Source organism: Xiphophorus maculatus, chromosome 7, assembly GCF_002775205.1.
Source record: "Xiphophorus maculatus strain JP 163 A chromosome 7, X_maculatus-5.0-male, whole genome shotgun sequence".
Taxonomy (NCBI): domain Eukaryota; kingdom Metazoa; phylum Chordata; class Actinopteri; order Cyprinodontiformes; family Poeciliidae; genus Xiphophorus; species Xiphophorus maculatus.
Genome location: NC_036449.1, coordinates 16,024,256 through 16,034,594, shown reverse-complemented (window position 1 = coordinate 16,034,594; position 10,339 = coordinate 16,024,256). Strand labels below are relative to the sequence as shown.

The 10,339-nt window shown below is 43.4% G+C and overlaps 2 protein-coding genes across 4 annotated transcripts; one reads left to right on the top strand and one right to left on the bottom strand.

Moving 5' to 3' along the window:
* Window positions 1-93: 93 nt before the first annotated feature.
* pdk1 (pyruvate dehydrogenase kinase 1) lies at window positions 94-5,559 on the bottom strand. Of its 2 annotated transcripts, none has more exons than XM_005799351.2 (11): window positions 5,139-5,559; window positions 4,724-4,865; window positions 4,555-4,626; window positions 4,287-4,471; window positions 3,470-3,565; window positions 3,292-3,369; window positions 3,129-3,205; window positions 2,943-3,041; window positions 2,713-2,823; window positions 1,302-1,415; window positions 94-1,205 (listed from the first exon to the last, which is right to left on the bottom strand). In XM_005799351.2, exons 1-11 carry the CDS (start codon window positions 5,431-5,433, stop codon window positions 1,065-1,067), a joined length of 1,410 nt encoding a protein of 469 aa, XP_005799408.1. In that variant the 5' UTR covers window positions 5,434-5,559; the 3' UTR covers window positions 94-1,064. The 2 variants fall into 2 exon arrangements, with proteins under 2 accessions (XP_005799408.1, XP_023193106.1); XM_023337338.1 differs by having other exon boundaries at window positions 5,124-5,558.
* Window positions 5,560-7,029: 1,470 nt separating this feature from the next.
* On the top strand, window positions 7,030-10,063 carry nup62 (nucleoporin 62). 2 transcript variants are annotated; one of them, XM_023336213.1, is made up of 3 exons: window positions 7,030-7,135; window positions 7,239-8,837; window positions 9,198-10,063. In XM_023336213.1, the coding sequence occupies exons 2-3, from the start codon at window positions 7,347-7,349 to the stop codon at window positions 9,354-9,356; spliced, it is 1,650 nt and encodes a 549-aa protein (XP_023191981.1). In that variant the 5' UTR covers window positions 7,030-7,135; window positions 7,239-7,346; the 3' UTR covers window positions 9,357-10,063. The 2 variants fall into 2 exon arrangements, with proteins under 2 accessions (XP_023191981.1, XP_005799460.1); XM_005799403.3 differs by having other exon boundaries at window positions 7,074-8,837.
* The last annotated feature ends 276 nt before the right edge of the window (window positions 10,064-10,339 follow it).

The following is a 10,339-nucleotide window of genomic DNA, read 5'->3' as shown; positions in this document are numbered from 1 at the left end:
TGCTTTTAAATTTAGTGAAATAAATGTAGTTTTGTGCTCATTTTCGCTGTAGTGAGTGTTAACTTTACAACTAGACAGACTTTTAACAAGCAGTCATTTTAAATAATTTATTCAAGCCTTTGTCCCAACAGAGCAGCATATATCATATTCTGAGAAACGCAGACACTGAATGTCCTCAACAGTCCGGCAACGTGGAGATTTGCTGCACAGTTGAACCAACATCTGAAGACTGAACCATCACCTCCCTCCCTCTACTCTGTTTGCATAGAGCTTTCAATACAAAATATTCTGTTAAATCTTACAGATAAGTGCTTCTAGTGCAACATGTCAACAGTGAACTACAGCAAACACAAACAGCTCTCTATACTGCAGCATATTGGTTTATAGATGACAGGATCCTCATACGATCTCATCTGAAAGGTGCTGAATCTCGGTTGAAACAGAAAATCCAAAATATTACAATAAAATGTCTAATGTAAATATTTTTATGACAGTTGTAACAGAGTCCTGTTGAATATTTTCATCAAAACAAAGAAAAAAAGGTGCAGGTTTGCTTTAAAGTTTCTCACTATCCTCAAGAAAAAATATCTGAAAGTCAAACAAAATTGTTCCAACAACCCAAAAAGCAGCTAATTTACATCAATGCCTCCTATTTGTTCCTCTTAAGACAAAATATCACCACATTTCAATAAGCACAGCTACAAACTGAAACTACTGACGCCTTTTTAAAGCGAAAAGAAATTCTACCGAACTGCAGCAAAATTATGCTCTTATTCTCAATGCAACAGCTATACTTTAAAAAAAAATACTATATGACACCAATTCATTATTCAGATGACAGGAGTGAGAGCTTGGAAATGAATCCAGAGCTGGTTGTGCTTTCACAGGAAACCAGGTCCTACTCACCACGTCTGGAGCCTCCCATACAAAACTAGTAAAATATATGGCACAAAATTTTCCTCCCGTTATACTTTTTTCTTCTTTCTTTGAACAAATCACCACCAGTCATCAACAGGAAGCTTTTTTTTTTTAAACACTCCTGGAAACAAATTCACTCTTTGGGCTCAGAAACTGCGAAACGTGGTCAGGTCTTTGGGCTCCTTGCTGGGGACGCACCAGTCGTCGGCCTCGTGCATCGTCTTGTAGTGCTTCCAGGCCGACTTGTTGTACACCGGGAGCCTCTCGATTGACTCCGTGGACAGCGCCTGGAACAAGACCGAGAGGAAATTCTGCTATTTTATTTTTCTTCCTCTCGTTCAGCTGAAGAAGCCTTTAAATTCTTGCGCCGAAACTCGGGTTACCCGTATGTAGATCACTGCGTCGGTCCCATATCCCTCCAGAGAGTAGAGCTTCAGGTCTCCCTGAAAGTAGCGAGCGTACAGGCGAGAGATGGGCAGGCCGTAGCCGTAGCCAGCCTGTGGAAAAGCTTGAATGTAATTTTTTGGGTTTTTTTTTTTCAAATATTTCTCAATTAAGGAGCTGTTTTCTGTAACCTCACATGGGTGGTTTCTATGCTGACTGAGCAACAGAATCAATAAATCTCTCCAGAACAGTGAAAATAGAGTTGACCCACTTGTTAACAATAGCCCACTGACTTTATGCTTTATCAACACAGACCAGCAGCATAAATTCACCTATAATAGAGTACAGAACAGACTATACCTTAAAAAATAAAACTTGTTCACAATAATTTAGGCAGGAATGAAAACAGCAACCAGGAGGTGTTAATTAAAAGCCCTATATATATAATAATGAGCAAGTGAGACCACATGCATGTGTGTGTGCGTTTGTTAACACAATGCCAATATAGAATGACATCGGCAACGATCATGGGGAGGAATTTGTTCCTTCTCATAAATCTGGGAAGTTATTGGAGCTAAATAAGTATATTTCCAAAAACATTTTAGAAACTGAAAAAAAAAATCTAAAACTAAAAAATGAAAGACTTGAAACTAAAAAAACAATATGGAAACTATTTTTTTTCACCCTTGTTTCAATTTTATTTGTTAACAAGACAAAACAAAAATTGTGAGCCCACTTTAGCTCCATAGAGGGTTTTAAGTCTATTTCAAATCTGTTTTGATCTCCAACAGCGAGAGATTTTCCAAAGTATTAAAACACAACCGTGTGGCTCAGTTAGAGCAAGTGCACCACATGTAGAGGCTGCAGTTGTCTGGGTTTGATTTCCAGACTCTGGTTATTTGCTACATGCCTTCCACTTCTCTCTTCACCCTATTTCCAGTCAACTTACTGTTCAATAAAAAGCCATTTGTGCCGAAAACTATTTTTAGCAGCAAAACTCGGTCCGATTATATGATGCTCATCATAAAACGTCTGGGTACTCCGCGTCAAGCCTAAAGTGCACGATGAGAACATTTTTAAAAAACCCTGAAAAAGCATGGCTTATTCGGAAGGCCCGACTTTTAAATCCAATAATATTTTAATTCCTTTATTTACTCTATGCAAAACAAATAACACAAACAACATGGTGACACTACCATGATTTTCTCTTTAAACCGATGGATGATTTATCTAAAAATCATCCATCAGGAGGTAGATGAATTTTATAGGTGAATTATTTTTGCCCCCTTTTTGTTTGGGGTAAACTTTCTGCTTATATCTTAAATTTATCTGGCCCAATGTGGTGCAAATCAAATTTCTAAAAAAGACATTGAGTAAGAAGAGAGGTGCTTTTTCACTGTTCTCACTGACCAGAGGAGCGGCTCGGGAGTCGTCGATGCTGGGCCGCGGGGCTGTGGAGTACGTGTAGGTGAACAGCCTGTCGATCTTACGCAGAGGCACGCCACCTCCACGGTCGCTCACCTGATCAAAAACACACAGATTAGTCCAACGAATGTGCAAACCTAGGCTTGAAGCTTTGCTTGTAAAGATTAAACCGGACTGGAGTTCAGTGGAAAAAACAACGAGAGTTTCCATTTTACCTTGACGGTGAGATCCTCAGAGCCCAGTGCAACCTGTGCATGAACGGGAGGATACTCCATCGCGTCGCCATGTAACTCCATGGTGGCCCGCATGGCGTTCTGCAACAAGCATGACAGAAAGCTTTGACAACGGTACACCAAGGTTTAGAAACTGAGAAACAAGAACAAGAGCAAAGAACGGCTCACCTTAAAAAGCTCAAACACCATGTGGTACAGATGAGACGGAACATAGACAACAGTGACGGGTTTCCCCTCTTCTTTGGCTGACGGGAAAAACAAGAAAACTGGATCAGCTGAAGCCCCTCCACTGTTAAATAGGACAAACATAACTGCTTTCTGAATAAATTACCGTTAAATTCCTCCAGAATGAGCTCAGGAGAGTTCATGTAGTAACGGTCACAAAGGTTTCTAGCATTTTCAAAGGCATCTGCAAAAAAGTGGAGGTTTTTTTTTTTGTTTGGTTTTTTTTAGATCTGAATCTTTAAAAAACAAAACAAAAAAACAATAATAATGTCAACAACAGGTACCTCTGATAACCTCACTGACACCACAGTGCGGGTCGATGCTGCCGATCTGGTTGGGGTGTGCAGGATTCACCTTGACCTTCCCACCAAACAGGAGAGCTGCAAACAACAGGCCGACAGTGAGAGCGAATAACTCTACGCATTAAACGTGGAGCAGGAGTTCACTACGACGATATAAAAACACTGGAGTCAAAAAAATAAAAACACTTCCTGTTCGATACTAGATATAAACATCAACTTTTTCCTAAACATGTTCATATATGTGGTAGAGTAAATGATATAAATCTAAACATTTCTAAATAATTCACAACAGTTCATAACATTTTTTTAACATGTTTAACTGTATCTGACATTTAAAATGTTTATGCATTACATGAATGACCTACAGCTATTCTGTGTTATAGGCAGGTTAGATGGCAGAATCCTATGTGAGAATAGTAATTACAGCAACTACAGACCTGAACTCTGTTGGAGTAAAATATTTAGTTAGAGGGCTTTCAAACCAACCCATGTACAAAAAATGATTTATCTATGTTTACAAGGTGGGAACATTTGACACTGTACTACACTTTTGTATCTCTTCAACACAGGCTTCAGTGAGTTACGCTTTTACTTGTAGAGGCAGATAAGCCACATGCAGCATCAGGTTTGTTATTGAACATGGAGGAGTGGGTGTGGAGTGTTTATTATGATTTTGTTCATGGCTTGGAGAGGGGGAAATTTCAAAAATGGCTGCAGGACGTTTTCTGAAAAACTCTTGAAACGTTTTAGCTTTGACCGCTGATAACAGCTAAATATTTGAATAAAGAGAACGTCTCACTGTGCTGGTTGAGCAGCATCCTGATGGATATCCTGCTCATGTAGAAGCGATCCAGAAAATACTGGACGTTCTGGCTGACCACCGGGTCTGTGCCGTACGTCTCCTTGTACTCCACCACCCCCTGAGCCATGGTGGGAATGACATCGTTGTGGCGATTTCTGATTTTTATCACCGCGTCTGTGAAACTAAGCAGAGAGAAAACGATTAACGAATCTAAACTGCAAGGACAGAGTAGCTATTTGCATGAATGAAGCACAGAGAAACTCACGCGTATGTGACTTTCTCATCGTCTGCGTTTTTATCTTTGAACTCCAAAATATCCTGAAAGCTCTGCATGTACCTGGGAAAGAAAATAAAGCGGTTCTCTGCTGGTTTGGGAGTGAATGTAAAAGATTTTTTTATTTTTTATTTAAAAAAATAAAGCAAAACCTGCCTACCAGCTCTGGACCAGCCCCACTGATGGAGTCTTCAGCAGGTTGTCTGGCAACAAGTTGATCTCCTTCATGATGTTGGCCAGCCTCACGGGAAGCTCATGCCTGAGGAAGGCGAAGGAGGTTTTCTCACACGCATTTTCTGAGCCTGTGAGAGAAATTGAGAGATTTCTGTGGGTGTGTAACTTCCCTCACTTAGACCATATTATTATTTAGAACATACTATTCAGAATTTGTATTTATTTTTGGATAGGACAGAAAAATGCAAAAGTAGTGCATCACTCCCCTTCAACTTTATCATATAAATTCTGAATGAAGTACGTTAACCTTTCTGGCTGTATTCAGTTCACTTTGAATTCAACAGGCTATGTGGCTTTACAATACCGTTTCGTTTGGTTCCACCAACCTGTGCAGCTCTTACCGAAGTCCAAAAACTGCTTCATTGACAGCGGGGAAGGAGAAAACCTGGAGTAAAAGTCAACGTCCTTCCCAATGGAGACGCTGCTCCTCAGAAACCTCAAAAGCCTCATGATGACACCTTCCCGAACCTGCTGGAGTCGAGAAGAAGAGCTGCGTCCACGGCGAACACGTCTTGTTACTGCCTCGCCGTTTGGAGGATTGTTTACACACGCGGGAAATCGCAGGTGTTCGGTTGTTTTAATTATCCGTGGCGTACTTGACTGTTTGATTTTGCTTCTGTGTCCACAGTCCCACATACACTGCTGTGTTTCGGCATCGTCCTTTAATTCAGGTGGTCGCGGCTAAATCCGTGCAGGCAGATAAGTCAACAAGCTAATCCAGAGAGCCATTACAAAGCCAAGATAATTACCTCCCTTCGCGTCTTCGTGTTGCCTCATTTCTGTGATTGGGAACCGGCGTAAAGTAGCGCCATCTACAGGACTGGAGTGTAGAACAGTTGATATTTAAAAAAAAAAATCTAAAAGGATTCTAATCCTTATACTTTTTTTTTATTATAGATATTTAACTATTAAACTGCTTGTAGTACAATTTCTGAATAATATGTTCTTGTACAGTTTTTTCACTTGTTTGAATGTTGTTTTTATTCCTACTCACCTGAATATGTTTTCCTGAATGTTGAGGTTATTTTTAATCAGTAGAAAGTATTATTTATTTTATGTTGTAAATTTGTCCTTACTCTGTAGACTTATTTATATATATATTTTATTTTTGTGTGCTCCACCCACTGTTAGTAACAAACATACTGTAATCATGAGACAGAAACGAAACACACATCAAGTCTGAGTTCTTGTCTGTGCACAAGCTTTGTTGTTCCAATGTTATTTCCATCTGCGGTTCAAAGCGAAAACAAAACAAAATTATGAAAAGTTTTCACATCTGTCTATCTATTAGGGATGCTCCGATCAGGTTTTTTTTTGCTGCCGATTCCGATACTGATCGCCCATGAGGCCGATGTTGCCGATCACCGATCTCTGCCGATCACCTGGATTGGCTGTTAATTTTTCGCTTTAAGTATAAATACTGCTCCGGGATCTGGCAAAATGGAAAAATGATCTGGCAATAAATTCACCTAATTTAGATATCCATTTTCTAACACCCTTGTTCCTAGTGGGCCTAACGTTCCGGGCGAGAGGCGGAGTTCACCCTGGACAGGTCGCCAGTCTGTCGCAGGGCAACACAGAGACAGACAGTCATGTTTTTGGACTGTGGGAGGAAGCCAGAGTACCCGGAGAACATTCAAACTCCGTGTAGAAATACCCCGGGCCGGGAATCGAACCCAGGACCTTCTTGCTGCAAGGCAACAGTGATACCAACTAGCTAGCGTGTAGCGGCGGTCCAAGAGCGGGGGCAGAACCAACGTCTTACACCGCTAGCTCGTTGACGTAAATTATTTTTCGGGTTATTTGTTTAGCTTTCTGACCGTGATGCTCTTCCGGGTGAGTGTTTGTAGTAGTGCGCTGCTATACCTGCTATTTGACCCCTCCGGATGTCCCTTCTTTTTTGCCTGCAGTGAGCCTCAATGTAGCCAAACTCCGTCAAATGTTTGTTTTTTTAACGTCATATCCATCCATCCATCCATCCATCCATCCATCCATCCATCCATCCAGCCATCCATCCATCCATCCATCCATCTCTGTTTTGTATCCTTTCATACTCACAGCCCTGGCGACGGAGGATCACACTCTTTACTTTAATCATTCTTTGAAACTGTCAAAACTGTTTTATATCTCCCTAGTTTGTTTGCAAGGCTGCGAGTAGAACCAATCAAATTTCAGCTCCAAAATTTTATAAGCTATGATTGGATAGAAAATGTGTCAATCGAGCAGAAAGGGGCGGGACCTCCTTCCGGCAAACAACAGGATGTGATCTCCTAACTGCCGTCATTTCCTCCAGATAGCGTCAGAAATGTCGGTTTGCAGGGCCACGTTTTGAAGAAGGGTATGTTTTTAGCTTTTAGTTGTTGTTAATTATGTGGAAACTATTTTAAAGCACCCGAGAGTGAGTTTATTTACCACCTTGTCCTGAAAAATTTTGCTAACAGACGCAGAGTTTCTTCGGCGGGGTAACTTAAAACAACTCCCGATCCCGACCCGCCAAAAGCCGCGGAGATTCACCGAGGAAGTAACCATTTTGTCCAGCGAGTGAAACCATGAGTGGTGGATTCAACTTCGGTCAGCCTTCAGGCTTCTTCCCAGCCCAGAAGACCACCGCTGGTGCTCCCGCCGCAGGTTTCGCTTTAACAAACTCCGCTCCTGCAGCCACCGGAGGCGGCTTCAGCTTCGGGGCTCCCACCGGTCAGACCAACCCCAACCCCACCGGCTCCTTCAGCTTCGGCAACCCAGCGAAGAGCTCCGCACCCGGTACGAGTTTCTCTTTTGGGACCCCCACCACCACGTTTGGCCTGGGCACGGCCCCTCAAACCACAGCGGCGGCCCCGGGGCTCACTCTAGGCTCCATGTTGGCTCCCTCCACGGGGACTGGGTTCACTCTGGGCGGGGGGTTGTCCTCTCAGACCACCGCTGCAGCTCCTGCAGGTGGAGGCTTCACCTTCGGAGGTGCCGCTCAGGCTCCAGCTGCATCAGCAGCTGCACCTGCAGCTACGACAGCAGCAGGAGCAGCAGGTGGTGTTCCGTTTGGAGGCTTCAGCTTCGGGGGGTCCAAAGTCCTGGTGACCACAGCTTCAGCATCTCCTGCTCCAGCTGCACCAGCACCAACAGGAGCAGGAGGTGGAGGAGGGTTCAGCTTCGGCACCACTGCCCCCTCCACCTCCGCAGCTGCGACAATCCAGAGCGGAGGTGGAGGATTCAGCTTTGGGGTGAAACCATCGTCAACCCCGGCTCCGCCTGCCTACACCCAGGCTGCCTCTGCGGCTCCCTCAGGTCCATCTCTGTTTGCTTCACCCCTCACCACGGCGACAGCAGCCCCTGCAGCAACCACAGGGTTCTTGCTGGGGACAGCTCCGGCATCAATAGCGAGCACCGCAACACCGTCAGCTACAGGCGGGGGACTGAACTTCACCCTCAAGCCCCTGGGGTCAGCCGCTACCACGGCTGCTGCCTCCACCACCATCACAGCTCCAGCCGCCACGACTGGCACCGCTGTCGGTTTCAGCCTGGGAGTCAAACCTCTGTCCAGCACCGCCATGACGGCCATCACAACAGCCGCAACCCTCACCACTACCACCGCCGCCACCACTACGAATCCTCCGGTGATGAGCTACGCCCAGCTGGAGAGCCTCATAAACAAGTGGAGCCTGGAGCTAGAGGACCAGGAGAGACACTTCCTGCAGCAGGCGACGCAGGTGAACGCCTGGGACCGCATGCTGGTGGAGAACGGAGAGAAGATCACGTCCCTGCACAAGGAGCTGGAGAAGGTGAAGCTGGACCAGCGGCGGCTCAACCAGGAGCTGGACTTCATCCTGTCGCAGCAGAAGGAGCTGGAGGACCTGCTCTGCCCGCTGGAGGAGTCGGTGAAGGAGCAGAGCGGCACCATCTACATGCAGAACGCCGACGAGGAGCGAGAGAGGACGTACAAGCTGGCTGAGAACGTGGACGCGCAGCTGAAGAGGATGTCACAGGACCTGAAGGAGATCATTGAACACCTGAACACATCCAGCGGACCAGCAGACACCAGCGATCCGGTGAGATAAGAGACCCTAGAACTGGGCGATAAATGGATTAGATCAATTTATTATTTATTTTTGTTGTTTTTAACGTTGCAGTAAATGACTTAAAAAAACAACAACATGTATATATCTAGAAACAACCAATCAGAGCCAGGAGGTGGGTCTTAGTGGTGTCTATCACCTCTACATGTGGTGCTGCTCATCCCCTCTCCCCCTTGCTCTCTGCAGCTAGCAGAACCTGTAGTGAGTGCTAAGGCTCATTAGCATGGCTAAAATGAATTAAAATCTAAGCTAGTATGGGTGGAAAAATCTGTCATCATTAAAGCTGCTCTGAAGATGATTAATTAACCTCTCTGTCTTGTTTGTTCTCCGCAGCTTCAGCAGATTTGTAAAATCCTCAACGCCCACATGGATTCTCTGCAGTGGATCGACCAGAACTCGGTTCTGCTACAGCGGAGGGTGGAGGAAGTGTCCAAACTGTGTGATACGCAGCGCAAGGAGCAGGAGAAAACCTTTCGCTTAACCTTTGACTGAAATAACGTATTTCAATGCACAATGAATGTGCATTGACATAATGCTACTTTTTGGGAATTCCCTATTTCTCCTTTGCCTCTACATTACTCCTGTTTACCTCTAGAGCTTTGTTGGTTTGCATAAATATGAATATTTTTGATTCCATAAGCTTTATAAACATGCAACTTCTTCTGTATTTGAGGAAAAATGTTTCTAATGTCTTTTGAATTAGTAGATAAATAAAATGGATATTTCTCAAAGTAGGTGTCCTTTGCAGAAAGCTGTCACTTATTGGCACATTCTTCCTAGTTGGTATGCTTAACATAAATTACAAGTGTAATGTGAAAGGGTTTATTTACATTCCTATTGCAATGCACTGATTTGATTCATCCTGGCTGGTAATGATTTTATGTTTTTAAGCTGATTGACAAGTTCTGATTTAGATTTTTTATTCTTACCACACAGGAATATGTTGGAATTTGTTGGTATTGGCTGTAGCATCAAATCCAGGAGGAAATGGAGCAGTTCTTCCCTGATGAGCATCAAAGCATATCTTTTTGATCTGTATTTGTGAAGCTAAGACAAATATGCACAATTGGTGCTTGTTGATTCCTATATCAATGAAAAATGGACTAACGAAGTAATGAAAAGATCACATGTTCAAGATTGGACCTGCTGATCCCCCCCCCAAAAGTTGGCTGATAAATCTGTGCTCTTAACTTTTCAAAGCTATGAGTTGAGTCCATTTTTTTGTGTATGTTTGCATTTTGAACATTTAGGGGGGTTTAAGATGAGCTGAGGTTGTTGGGGGGGCTTGTCAATTAAAGTTTGATTAAACATCAACAAGTCCCTAGCATAAATCTGGTAGCATAATTGACAGTTGTGCTTGGCAGAATCATAATTGTTTATTAAAAAAGGTTGATTTTTAATATTAGCTTATTACTCCAAACCAGTTTTGATCTGTCTTTGTTGTTTTTTTATCCTATTAGTAAAGAATTTACTTG